This window comes from Bos mutus, chromosome 4 (genome assembly GCF_027580195.1).
Source record: "Bos mutus isolate GX-2022 chromosome 4, NWIPB_WYAK_1.1, whole genome shotgun sequence".
Lineage (NCBI taxonomy): Eukaryota > Metazoa > Chordata > Mammalia > Artiodactyla > Bovidae > Bos > Bos mutus.
The window spans coordinates 69,394,033-69,408,679 of record NC_091620.1 but is presented as its reverse complement, the minus strand read 5'-3'; the positions used below and the strand labels follow the sequence as shown (position 1 = coordinate 69,408,679).

General features: G+C 38.5%; 1 protein-coding gene across 1 annotated transcript in view; it reads left to right on the top strand.

Annotated features, from left to right (window-relative positions):
- The first annotated feature begins 739 nt into the window (after window positions 1-739).
- NME8 (NME/NM23 family member 8) overlaps window positions 740-14,647 on the top strand; it is a 48,778-nt gene continuing 34,870 nt past the window's right edge. Inside the window, exons 1-5 of the mRNA XM_070369597.1 lie at window positions 740-772; window positions 849-906; window positions 1,097-1,203; window positions 5,492-5,563; window positions 10,395-10,511. Coding sequence (XP_070225698.1) covers window positions 740-772; window positions 849-906; window positions 1,097-1,203; window positions 5,492-5,563; window positions 10,395-10,511 — 387 coding nt within the window. The remainder of the gene's footprint in view (window positions 773-848; window positions 907-1,096; window positions 1,204-5,491; window positions 5,564-10,394; window positions 10,512-14,647) is intronic.

The window sequence follows — 14,647 nt, the reverse complement described above, 5'->3', positions numbered from 1 at the left end:
ACCCAAGGAAGATCCATGTTCATGTTCATGGACAATTAACATGTGGCACACAGACACTCTATAATCCTCCAGGAAAAACAAACTCTGTTTAAGTACCTGTGTCTCCTAACAGTTCTGACTTCTTTTTCTTAGAAGCTACTGCTTTATGGGAATTCAGTGCCAGGAAATATAGAATGAAGGACAGAGAGTTCATTATTGAGCTGGCCATAGTTTTGCAAAACATACAACTGGCTGCCCACCTTATAGAGCACCTTTAAAAAAAAAGTTCAAAATTTTATACAATTTTTAAAGGTTACTTTCTATTTACAATGATTACAAAATATTGGCTGTATTTCCTGTGTTGTACAATATGTCCTTGAACCTACCTTATACCCAATAGTTTGTACTTCTTACTCACTATCCATATGTTGTTCCTCCATCTCTCTCTCCCCACTGGTAACTAGTAGTTTGATCTCTATATCTGTGAGTCTGCTTCTTTTATGACTTACTTTGCTTCAGAATTATTGGGAGGGTAAGACAGTATGGCTGCTGCAAGCATTTAGCACAGATCCCAGCCTGGAGAGCTCTTCAGAGACCACGACTCTTCTCTCTCCAGAAGAGGCGAAAGTACATAATCCAATACTGCTGAGGGAAATTTCTGCAGTACTTAAGATGCTATTTGAATGAATAAACAACATTATTTAAATTTCCTTTTACATGTTTTCTATTTTTCTTCCCTCTTTTGTGTGACAGTGGATAAATGGCAGGCAAAAAGCGAGAAATCCAGTTACAGGTAGGCAGACACATCAACAATTCTTTACTTAGAGCATTGGCCCTTGAAGACTTTTGACACTCCTTCTTTTTTGCAGGCGGTCATCAATAATCAAAGCCTGTGGGATGAGATGATGCAGAACAAAGGCCTAACAGGTACTGGCTTCCCAGGTGTTTACCGTCTGGAGTTAGGCTCAGGGCATCTTGTGGCACCCCAACACTGAGCGCCGCTCCCCACTTCCCAGAGTAAAAACCTGCTCTGTATTTTCTCTGCCCTGAGAATTGGGAGAAGCTGCTATTCAAGACTCTTTGCCTTTGTTCTTTCACGAATATTATCATCTTCTAGTGATCGATGTTTACCAAGCCTGGTGTGGACCTTGCAAAGCAATGCAAACCTTATTCAGAAAATTGAAAAATGAGCTGAATGAAGATGAACTTCTGCATTTTGCTGTAGTAAGGATTTCCACTAAACTATTATTTTATTACTTTAAATGTTCTGTCAATTGTTCCAAATGAACAGTGTTTACTTGGTAATTTACTGTATATTTAATTCCACTAGGTCTGAGAACAAATGTGATTTTTGTCCCATTCCTATAAAGCTAAGGTCATTTACCCTGGTTTACCAGAGCATATGGTGTGTGTTCAGAATAAGGATTGCAAATGGCATTTACTAGAAAGCTTAGGGTAGGACTCTGGTCATTTACCCAGTTAATGTTAGATATGTGACTCTACCTCTTTGAATTTATGAAATCTAATTAGAAGTCAATTATTTATGATTAAAATTTAGCCCACAAATTGAGATGCATCCTAAGTATAAAATACAAGAATGAAAAAAAGATTGTGAAATACTTCATTAATAATGTTTTACATCCATTACATGTTAGAATCACCATTTGGGGATATATTGGACTAAGTGAAATGTATCATTAGATTATCTTCACCTGTTTCTTTTTAGTTTTTAACTGTGGCCACTGGAGGATTTAAAAGTATGCATGTGACTCATTTTCTATTGGACAGAAACATGTCCATACCAGCTAGACCTAAGATGTAAAAGCAGATAACTCATGTATTTTTACTTCTTATCCCGAAAACTCATAATCCCTGATACAAATATGAAGCCTCAATCTACTGCATGTTCTCATGTATACAGGCCTTCCTGACTCTTCCCAACCCCAACCTTGTGATGAATTTGCTTACTGACCTTAGCTTACGTTTGTCCATCCTCTTCTGCAGACACATTGTTTACAGGGCTTCTTTTTCTTAGTTCAAGGTTACAAATAAACCGTCTAAAGCTTAGAAACTCATCTTTTATTATTTTTTCCTCTTAAAGAAGGTGGGCTGCAAAGAAGGGAAAAAAAAAAAGCCTGAAGACCCAACAAAGAGAAAACAGAAAGAAAAGTTTAAAAAAAGAGAGAGTAGGTGGTTATATACAATCATTAACTCATTTTGTCAAGAGATTGACTTTGTCTTTTAAAATAAGGGCCATATAAGTTTTTAAAGGGCAGCATTATATTACAACCTTAACTCTGAAGAGTCAGGCCGCCTTAGTAGAACTGAATTGTGATTCTAGATTTGACTTGACTTTGGCCATCTGATGGGAAGAGTCAACTCATTGGAAAAGACCCTGATGCTGGGAAAGATGGAAGGCAAAAAGAGAAGGGGGCAGCAGAGGATGAGATGGTTGGATGGCATCACTGACTCAGTGGACATGAGTTTGAGCAAACTCCAGGAGATAGTGAAGGACAGGGAAACCATGATGTTGCAAAGAGTCAGACACGACTTAGCAACTAAACAACAACAGGGAGGAAAACTAATTTCAGAGGACAGAGAATGAGGCCGAAAGGGAATTGCCATATGCAATAGACGTTGGGTTGGTGTAAGAAATTATAAGACAATAACAGAAGGATCTAATAGCTGGGAAATGGATCTTGGAGAATCAAGGGTCAGAAAATTCTCGTGACTCATGGCAATCTGTCTGGAAGTGATAGGAGTGCAAGTTCATGGTCTAGAGATCATGAAGAAACTCCAGGTCGAAAAGGAAACTGGGGTCAATGGGGACAGACAGCAAGGCAGAACCCCTGCTCACTTGTCTGGCTACCCGGAAGGGAACTGGTGCATAGAACGCAAGGGAGAGGAAAGTATAATTTGATGCTGTGTTCCCAGGTGGTCTGGAATCATTAAATCCCTCCTTGTTCATAGAGCCTGAGTAGGAGCAGACCTGGGGTATGTGTGTGGGTTGGGCACTGTGGTGGAGGCCGAGGAGTGGGTCCAGGAGGATTGGCCCATGTAGCTTTTTGGGCTACCATTTCAGCACAGCACAGGGCTATGTGAGGAGGACACTGGTCTTCACAGCGCCTCCTCCCACCCAGAGCCTTCTGAGTGTGTCCTCCCAGCAGTACCCCAGCCAGCCAGACTTCCTTAACCTGCCTCACACGAATCAGTTTCATCACTATATCTATTCCACCAGGGAGTGCTAGTAAACTTTCTAAAATACATCCCCCAAAAGTTCATATTGTTCTTTTGTTTAATTTAACAACAACAAAAACGTGTGCATTGTCTCTAAATGGCTTCTCTTCTGTTTGAGCACAACCAACAAAGTACATTCACTTAGACTGATGCTATTTTTCTTCTATGACCTGCTTATTAAAAAAAAAAAAAATTATGTGTAATAGCTTCCGAACCTCCACTGGGAGCAATGGAGGGGCGACCTCTGCTGGATATTTTATTTCCTGACGTTAACTAAAGAAAGACCCTTTTTGAACTTGTAAACTTGAATCCAAAACTAATACCTATCAAGTTAATTACCTATTGAAATCACCCTAAATTTCATAGTCAGTATAAAATTTTTTCTATTATGTGGTCTTTTAAAAGACTTGAACAACAAAAAAAAAAGAACAACAACAAAAAAAGACTTGAACACTTGTACTAACATTGTGCCTATACATATAAAAATTCAGTAAATGTCATGTATTATAGTTTTTAATTATATGCTTTATTTGCTAGTACTTAACTATAATATTAAATTATAACAATGATGGCTAGACTACTTTTAAATGTAATCTTTGACTGCTAAGTCACTTCAGTCGTGTCCGACTCTGTGCGACCCCATAGATGGCAGCCCACCAGGCTCCCCCATCCTTGGGATTCTCCAGGCAAGAACAGTGGAGTGGGTTGCCATTTCCTTCTCCAATGCATGAAAGTGAAAAGTGAAAGTGAAGTCTCTCAGTCGTGTCCGACCCTCAGCGACCCCATGGACTGCAGCCTTCCAGGCTCCTCTATCCATGAGATTTTCCAGGCAGGAGTACTGGAATGGGGTGCCATTGCCTTCTCCGTCACAAAACCTAGCCAGGCCTAATACCATGGCCCCAGCCCTTGCCCTCGGCAATGGTTCACACCCTGAAGAGTGGCTTCTCTCTGGATCCTAACAAATCCACCTCTTATTGCTTTGTGTCTCAATGAATTTTTGCAATGAGACATCGGAGCCTGAGTTTGATTAGTTTTGGCCAGGCTTGAGTCCCGGGAGAGAGCTGAAAGACAGGAGGAAAAAGCAGTGGGAAAAATGTGCCAAGGAATCCCCTTCATAGCCTGCTAGAAAATTTGCTAAATATCTGACCGGTGTTCACAGTTTCATTGGTCTGATCCTTGGCACAAAGAAGAGAAAGGACAGAAGAACCCCCACTGGCTTGGGTAACAGCCACTTGGGTAACAGTCAAAGTAGTAATCTTTGACTACTGTCCTTTAATATTATAGGTTAGTTCCTTTTAAGTTTTTTTTCTTTTTTTTTTGAAAGCAGTGAAGCCTACTTTTTTAAAAAGAGAAAAGTAGAGAAAGAAGGAAGAAAGAAAGGGAAAGAAAGAAAGTGATGTAGAATCCAATGTGTTAAAAAAAAAGATTACAACATAGCCCCTCTGGCTGACATAGGGCCAAGGGACCCCGCCTTGGCTTGCACCTCACTGTTGAGGAACCTCTGGAAACCCAGTTTGGAAACAATCACTCTATGTTCCAAAATGCAACTCTTATATAGAAGATCCTATAACATACATCCTGATAGCTGGCCCAAGGGATGTTACATTAATTTGCAGGAACACTATTATTTAATACATAGTTGTTGATAATCAATTTAAGACAACTTGAAATTTGTGAGAAAACTTCAAAATCAAAGGCTTTGAAATCTGACAACCAGTTTATTCAAAAAAACATGTAGGAAGCTCTGACTAATAAGGTGGGGGGTGACATGCAAGTGTGTATGATTCTCTGTGCATGTAGTTCACTTTCTAACAGAGAACATGAACTGGGTTCGTACCACAGTAGTACAGGATTGAAGGGGACTATTGGTGCCCTGAGAGAAGGGCGATGAAGTGTTATGTGGAGGGAAGATGATTTACAGCAGAAGGGGGAGCAAAGCAGAGTTCTTGGAGGAAGGACACTTGAGCCGGGTTGGAAAAGGAAGGGAAGGAGCAGGTAACAAGGGGAAAAGCCCAGGTATAAGAAGCAGTCTGTGAGATGAGTTTAGCTGCAGGCTGGGAACTGTAAGGATGAAGAGTGGGAAGGAAGGTTGGAGCCAAATGAGATAGGGTCTGAATTGCCAGAATGTGTAACTTGATTCTAAATACAACTATAACATACTCAGGAAATGTAGTAAACATAAACATAATTATGTATCTCTGCATTTTTTGAATATAGTACATCAAATGACTTGAACATAGTGTCCTTTATCATTATATGAAATAATTTTTTTTAGGCAGAAGCTGACAGTATTGTGACTCTCCAGCCATTTAGAGATAAATGTGAACCTGTTTTTCTCTTCAGTGTTGTAAGTATATTTATTCTCAAATGTATCATCAGACTCCAATTCACAGCTAAAGAGCAAATAACATTGCACAGTGACTGGAACTCTTCTCTGATGATAGTAATTGTAGAATTTTTTTGCCTTACATTTGCTTGTTTATTATATTTTATAACCTCACCTGTAGGAGCTCATAATGCATTGTGAAGATTAGACTACCATACACTGAGTTGATCAGGAAAAAGAGAAACAAAATGGTATTTACCTTTCCTAAGGAAAATAATCAGAGATTTTTATTACAGGATGAATTATTATAGGAGTGAAAAATCGGAAATTTCTTAGATACCCAGTAGAAGAGAATTGGTTATAAATATTCATATATATCAATACAAAGAAATATTTATATAGTCACTATTTTGTAATATAGTTTGCTTTTCTCTATTTATAAATGCATAGAAAGAAGGTAGGTAGCACCAGAATGCTAAAAGAAGTTTTCTGTGTATGGGGGAAGTATATATAATTTAAATTTTTGTCTTATAGTTTTCTATATTTTCCAAATATTCCAAGATAAACAACTTTAATAATCAAAAAATATTATAAATGCTGGTTTCTAAAAGAAGAGTCAGGTAACTGCTTGCTTGTGTGATACAGAGCAAAAAGGCAATTCTTCCCTGAGAGGGTTTGGACTGTTTCTTTGTTGTTGAAGAGACCGTTTTTGATATTATAAATAATTATTTTAAAAACACGTCTCAAATATAACTTTTTGCTTCTGTTAAACAATAATCTTGCAGCTCTTTTAGGGAAGTGAACGATACAGTTAACTGAATTTTAAAAATTGCACTATAGATATTGCTGTCAACTGGATAGGAAAGATTTGATGATTTATCTGAGGGGTAGCAAGCTGTTGTTTATATGGGGTCAGACAATATGTATTTTCAGTTTTGCAGAAGTATCATCTCTGTATAGGTCATAGTTTGCAGACCCTTGGCCTAGATATAATTCAGGGAACCAGAATGAATAACAACCAGAGGCAGGAATGGGCTTGACAGGTTAATGTGCCCATGAGGTGGCTTTAGTAGCAGCAGTAGTTGGGAGCCTGGGACTCAGGAGGAGAGGCTGGGCAGGTGGCCCACATAGAGTCTGCAGCTTTGGGGTGGCCATCACCTGCCAAGTGAGTCAGGTCTGAGCAGCAGACCCACGTCCACCTGAAGACAGGGCTCAAAATCTTCCTTCCATGCTCACATGCTGTCATCATCCTGGGACTGCGGGATCCTAGCCTCTCCTAACTACCAATGAACTTTTCTTCCAACTCACTTCCTGTAGTTACGCCTCACTTTGTTATCACCCATTGCTCCCATATTCAAAATCCTAATTCAAGAATCTCCATGGGAAATATAGCCAATATTTTGTAATAACTGCAAATGTAAAGCAACCTTTAAAAATTGTATTAAAATTAAAACTTAAAAAAAAAAAAAAAAGAATCTCAATCCATGACTACAAAACCACCTTTGTTTTGGGCAGTGTTCTTAGCTGACAACAAATTCATTCCAGCCTGTTAGCAGAAAGGGCTTTCTCAAGGGATATTAGAAAGCTCATGGAGGTCCATTTTAGTGGTAAATGGTAATTAGAGTGTCAGGTTTCATTCAAATCTTTCTCAACTGGATTATTCTCTTTGGCCTTTGAATATGATTAAATCTTTCCAATTAAAAAAAATTTCTTTTGATACTATGTCCCTCTCCAGCCTCCACTCACCTCTCTGCTCTACCTCAGAGCTAAATTTCTTGGAAGAGTTTCTATATTTTCACTCCATCTCTTCTCATCCCATTAATTCTTCAACCCATTCAATCGAACTTCTTTCAGATTATTCCACCAAACTGGCTGTTGCTAATGTGTCCAATTATCAGCCTGTTGTTAAACAGAGTGAATGCTTTCAGGTCTTCATCATTCTGTACCTCTCAAATGTATTAAATGTGGTGGTCATGCCCTCCTTTTTGGAACAGTTGCTTCTTTTGACTTTTGTGACTTGGTTTTTCTTTTGCTTCCTAGATGCTACTCACCATCCCCCCCACCCATTCTCCTTTACAGGTTCACCTTTCTTTATTCAGCCGTTACATATTGACTTCATTATGCTATAAATCTCCTTAGAAAACTTCTCCCAAACACAGTTCAAATTGTCACTTCTTATATATCAATAACTCAAGTATATATGTCTTCAGCTAAATCCTACACTTGGAGCACCAGACTTGTGTATCCAACCGGTCCTTTGATCTTTCCTCTTGATAGCTCAAGGACGTCTCACAATGAACTGGTGCAATCCTAGACCCCTCCTGCCCTCCGCATCCCCATCGGAAATGTTATCTTCTAGTGTTGCCTCATCTGGTGAGTAATATCTTAACATACCCAGTTTCTCAAGCCAGAGACAGAAAAGTCATCTTAGTGACTTCTTACATTACACCGCATCCACACCAGACCTTGGTCCTGTCATTTCACCACCCAAGCTTGCCTCACACTCATCTCCTTGTTTCCATTTCTGACAGCACTGCCATAGACTGAGCTCCCATCTCTCCCATTTCACCTCTAGAGTAGCTTCTGATTTGTGTACAAACATCCTCTCTTGGTCCATCTCTAACCTTTTCTCCATATGGTAGGTAAAATGATTTCTACAAACAGCAGTTCTAATTGTGATCCCTGCCTCTGTTTAAATATTTCAAAGTCTTTCCACTGCACTTAGGATAAAGGTTGCATCCTCCCAAGACGCCCAAGCCCCTGCACATTCTGGCTCCCCTTAGCTATTGGGCTCTGTCTCATATCAGGCCTTCCCTTAGTTTCTCTGCTGGCCTTCTTATTTACCATGTTTGTTTCCAGCCATAGGACCCTCACGTCTCTATTTCCTTTTGCCTAGAATGATCTTTCTTCTTTTTATTTCTTACCTGTCCTTCACATTTTAAACCAAGAATCACTTCCTGACGTTGATAAGTACTTTTACTAATCTACCTAACCAGAGTAAACTTTTATAGATGCTCCCAGCTCTTTGTACCTCCCTTAGTGGTTCCTGTCATGGTTTTTTATCTCACATGTGTTTGTGGGTTTTTTCTTTTTTTTAAATAATTATATGGTACCAGGACCACTGCCTTCCCCAGTGGCTCAGTGGTAAAGAATCGGCCTGCAATGCAGGAGATGTGGGTTTGCTCCCTGGGTCGGGAAGACCCCCTGGGGAAGGAAATGGCAACTCACCCCAGTATTCTTACCTGGTAAGTCTCATGAACAGAGGAGCCTGGTGGGCTACAGTCCTTGGGGTTGCAAAGAGTTGGACATGACTGAGCAACTGAACAACAACAAAAACCAAGACTATTATCTTGTACCACCATGCCTGGTACAATGATATTACACAGTTCAGTTCAGTTCAGTCGCTCAGTCATGTCCGACTCTTTGCGACCCCATGAATTGCAGCATGCCAGGCCTCCCTGTCCATCACCAACTCCCAGAGTTTACCCAAAGCCATGTCCATTGAGTCAGTGACGCCATCCAGCCATCTCATCTTCTGTTGTCTCTTTGTCCTCCTGCCCTCAATCTTTCCCAGCATCAGGGTCTTTTCAAATGAGTCAGCTCTTCACATCAGGTGGTCAAAGTATTGGAGTTTCAGCTTCAACATCAGTCCTTCCAATGAACACCCAGGACTGATCTCCTTTAGGATGGACTGGTTGGATCTCCTTGCAGTCCAAGGGACTCTCAAGAGTCTTCTCCAACACCACAGTTCAAAAGCATCAGTTCTTCGGCGCTCAGCTTTCTTCACAGTCCAACTCTCACATCCATATATGGCTACTGGAAAAACCATAGCCTTGACTAGACAGACCTTTGTTGGCAAAGTAATGTCCCTGTTTTTGAATACGTTGTCTAGGTTGGTCATAACTTTCCTTCCAAGGAGTAAGCATCTTTTAATTTCATGGCTGCAATCACCATCTGCAGTGATTTTAGAGCCCAGAAAAATAAAGTCTGACACTGTTTCCACTGTTTCCCCACCTATTTGCTATGAAGTGATGGGACCAGATGCCATGATCTTCGTTTTCTGAATGTTGACCTTTAAGCCAACTTTTTCACTCTCCTCTTTCACTTTAATCAAGAGGCTCTTTAGTTCTTCTTCACTTTCTGCCATAAGGGTGGTGTCATCTGCATATCTGAGGTTATTGATATTTCTCCCGGCAATCTTAATTCCAGCTTGTGCTTCCTCCAGCCCAGCATTTCTCATGATGTACTCTGCATATAAGTTAAATAAGCAGGGTGACAATATACAGCCTTGACATACTCCTTTTCCTATTTGGAACCAGTCTGTTGTTCCATGTCCAGTTCTAACTGTTGCTTCCTGACCTGCATATAGGTTTCTCAAGAGGCAGGTCAGGTGGTCTGGTATTCCCATCTCTTTCAGAATTTTCCACAGTTTGTTGTGATCCTAAAGAAAGGCAATGCCAAAGAATGATAGTACACAAGTGTTCAGTAATTATGTGTTGTAAAACAGACAAAAGGGAAATAATATCAAAAATAATGAGGGAGAGTAATGTTGAGAGGCCTGAACAGAGCCAGTAAAATTTAATGCATGGATGGCCTGTCTTTGGTTGTAGGAGAATTAGTGGTAGAACTAATCATCTAACAGATGAATTATAGAAGTAGAACTCCAAGAGGTGGATTTACCAAGTGGACATACTTCATACCACTAACATTATTTTAAAATGGCTAATTACAGTAGCTAAAAAAGGATTGGGGAGGGTGTGGGTCAGAGTGGGGTGACTTAGTCCAGTTGAAGTATTAATTCTTGACTTATCCTGAAAATGAATTTCCTTCCTGCTTTTATTTCCCCTTATAGAATGGCACAATTGTTGCAAAAATCCAGGGTGCAAATGCACCACTTGTGAATCAAAAAATTATTGCCTTGGTCAATGAGGAGAGGAAAATTGCAGCAGGTGAAATGGTTCGCCCTCAGGTAATACTTTGAATTACTAACAATTTTATTTTAAAAAATTTGTTTTCAAAATGATGTATTTTCATCCTTTTTGTTGTTTTCCTGAAGTGTTTCCCCTAGTTTTATAACTATCTAGGTATCTAAATGGTGCAACCTTGTTGGGAATATTTTGATAATATGAATCAAAGGCTTAAAATAAAACATGTATCTTTTGACTGACAATTACATTCCATTATGTTTCCTTAAGATCATGAGACAAAGAAAGAAAAAACTATATATTTCAGTGTTGTCTATGTTACTAAAATTTTGGAACCAATCTAAATACCTAGCAATAGTGAATATATGACATAAATGTTGTAATGTGTCATAAATTATATGAATTCATCCAGTAAAATATTATTTAGTACATTCTATCTCTGTTTATTGATATGAAAAGAGGGCCAAGATAAACTGACAAATGAACAATAGAGTATTATAATTTAATATGATGCTTAGAATAGGATCCTATGTGTGTAAAGTCTACTACTTGGTAATAAGAAATAAAATATTTTGAAATTTTGAAATGAATCATATAGCATGTAGAGCTATGAACATAATATACCATAAGAAAGAAAGCCACATAGGAAAGTGATTACAGATACAGACAGATAAATAGGAGTGACATATTGAAACACGCACACTCATATACATACACAACAACAAAAACAAGAAGTGTAAATTTAAGAAACAAAAAGTAAAGACTAGCTGAGAAATAATGAAAAATAAAAACTATGAGAAGGTATAGGCTCAAGGCTGTATAAGTATCTGCTATAAAAACTATCAGCTTAAATCTGGAAAGGATTAAAAACTCATAAAACAGTAATACTGGGCTATTTATATAAGAAAGTTATATCATTTCCTCATGGACATAAACAAATTTCATATGAATGAAAGAGCTATGAAGAAACAAAACATAAAAGTATTAGAAGAAAATATTGGAAAGCATTTATTTTGTCATAGGTTGAGAAAGGCCTTGAAAGTATAATATAAAACATATCAAAAAAGAAAAAAATTGATATATTTATTTAAAAGTTTGAATAAAATATAAAAGTAAAGCAGCAAACTTGGAGAAATGTTTGCACTGTGTCTCAATGCGCTAACATCCTTATGTGCACAAAGTATAAGCATTAAGGAAAAAATGACTATTTTGATGGTAAACTGACAATGACAAGCATAGGGGATTTACATTTACAATAGTGACTTTTCTCATCCAAGCGCATTTTCCTTGACATTTTCAGGTTTCTTGTTTTTCAGGGAAACTTTGCCCTTCCTTTCTCTCTGTATCTCCCTCCCTCACTCTTTCCACCCCCTCTACTTCTTTTTGAAGCTATAATAACTAGGAATTTTTGAGGACTTACTGTTTGCTAAGATTTAAAAAAAGATATCCTCATTTAATCCTTACAGAAACCATTTTACTCCTTACTTTTATTGAGATATAATTGACAACTAATATTTTATTAGTTTAAGGTATACACCCTAATGATTTGATGTATGTGGATATTAGGAAATGATTACTACACTTAATTGGACATAGCAACCGAACAACTACTACACTTAGTTGACATTTGTCATGTCATTTTTTTCTGAAAAAATTTGTCACTAAAAGTTTTAAAAATCTACTCTTTTAGCAACTTTCATATACACGCTATACATTATGCCCTCCAAACTTATTTGGAGGTTTTACCTTTTGACCTCCTTCACCCAGTTCCCCAGTTCACCACGCTCTGCTGCTGTCAACTACCATTCTGTTCTCTGTGCCTGTGAGTTCATTTTTTCTAGATTCCACATATAAGAGAGATCATACAGTATTTATCTTTCTTTGACTTATTTCACATAGCATAATGCCCTCACGCTCCATCCACATTGTCGCAAATAGCAAGATTTCTTCCTTTTTTATGAATAAGTAGGATTTCATTGTGTATAGATACAATACCTTTATCCATCATCAGTGTCCATTAGGTTGTTTTCGTATCTTGGCTGTTGTAAATAAAGCTGCAATGAACATGGTAGTGCTTTTTGAGACAATCCTTTCATTTTTTTTTTTTTAATTTTATTTTATTTTTAAACTTTACAATATTGTATTGGTTTTGCCAAACATTGAAATGAATCCACCACAGGTATACATGTGTTCCCCATCCTGAACCCTCCTCCCTCCTCCCTCCCCATACCATCCCTCTGGGTCGTCCCAGTGCACCAGCCCCAAGCATCCAGTATCGTGCATCGTGCATCGAACCTGGACTGGCGACTCGTTCCATATATGATATTATACGTATTTCAATGCCATTCTCCCAAATCATCTCACCCTCTCCCTCTCCCAGAGAGTCCAAGAGACAATCATTTCATTGTTGGTCATAATAGTCTTTTAAGATCCTTGTGTTTCTGTGGTATTATAACTAATAATAATGTCTCCTCTTTCATTTCTAATTTTATTTATTTGAGTCTTCTCTTTTTTTCCCTCACAATCTAGCTAAAGTTCTCTTTTGTGTATTTTTTCAAAATCCAGCTCTTAGTTTCACTGATTTTTTTCTATTGTCTTTTAGTCTCTATTTTATTTATTTCTGCTCTGATCTTTATTTCCTTTGTCCACTAACTTGGGCTTCATTTAGAGCCAAGCACTGGGGGCCCCATCTCTCTGTTGGAAGTCTTAAAGTTGGGGGTACTCAATGTTGGTGTCAAGCCTTTCACTCCTTTGGGGGATGTTGGGAGTTGTGAGTCCCCTCTCGATTTTATGCCTCTGTGTCGGGGAAGGAGTTTATGGCGAGACTGTGACTCAGCCTCTCCTACCCAATTTGCATGCGTTTTTTTCCTCAGCTGTCTGATGCATAGGAATTGCCCAGTTGTTTTCTGGATTTCGCTCGGAGGGAACTGTTCCACAAATAAACTGTAGGTCTGGTGTGTCTGAGGGAGGAGGTGCGTTCAGGAGCCTCCTATGTTGCATCTTAATCTGAACCTAGGGGAATCTTATGAAGTATTTGTGCTCAATAAGGCAGGCTTAGAAACATTATGTCCTTTCCTTAGAAACAGGTAGCTAGTAGGCTGTAAAAGCAGAATTTGAAGTCAGGCAGAATGACTTTTAAACATTTTTCCTAATTACTATACTGCATCTGGCTTTCGCTATGTGTGCTCTGTACTGTGGTTTTATTGTTGTTATTCTCATTATCCTTGCAGAATGACATCTTATTTTAATTAATAATAGTGGATATGTAGGACATTTATAAATATCTGATATTTATTTTATCTTATTCCATTTTGTTGGACACTTCTATTATTTAGGCTTCTCATCAATTGCCTTGTGCAATGGCACCCCACTCCAGTACTCTTGCCTGGAAAATCCCATGGACAAAGGAGCCTGGTGGGCTGCAGTCCAGGGGGTCGGGAAGAGTCCGACACGACTGAGTGACTTCACTTTCACTTTTCACTTTCATGCATTGGCGAAGGAAATGGCAACCCACTCCAGTGTTCTTGCCTGGAGACTCCCAGGGACGGGGGAGCCTGGTGGGCTGCCGTCTTATGGGGTCGCACAGAGTCGGACACTACTGAAGCGACTTAGCAGCAGCAGCAGCAGCAGTGCAATAATAGTAATAAAATACAAGCCATAATGTGAGCCACATAGATAATTTTAATATTCTACTAGTCAATTAAAAACAAAAAAAGGTGAAATTAATTTTCAAACGTCTTTTCTTACATCTGACATACTAAAAACATGCCTATTTAAAGATGTATTCAATATAACTTACAAGATTTTGCACAATGGGGTAACCCATAGACAAAACGAGAAGACAATCTATGAACTGGGAGAAAATATTTGCAAATGATGTGACCAACAAGGGCTTAGTTTCCAAAATATACAAAGAGCTCTTACAGTTCAATAACAACAACAACAACAAAAAACAACCTAATTGAAAAATGGACAGAAACCTAAATAGACATGTCTCCAAACAAGACATACAGAGATCTAATAGGAACATGAAAAGATCTTCATTACTAATTATTAGAGAAATGAAAATCAAAACTACAATGGGGTACCACTTTACACCTGCTAGAATGGCCATCATTAAAAAGACTACAAATAATAAATGCTGGAGAGGGTGTGAAGAAAAGTGAACCTTCTTACACTG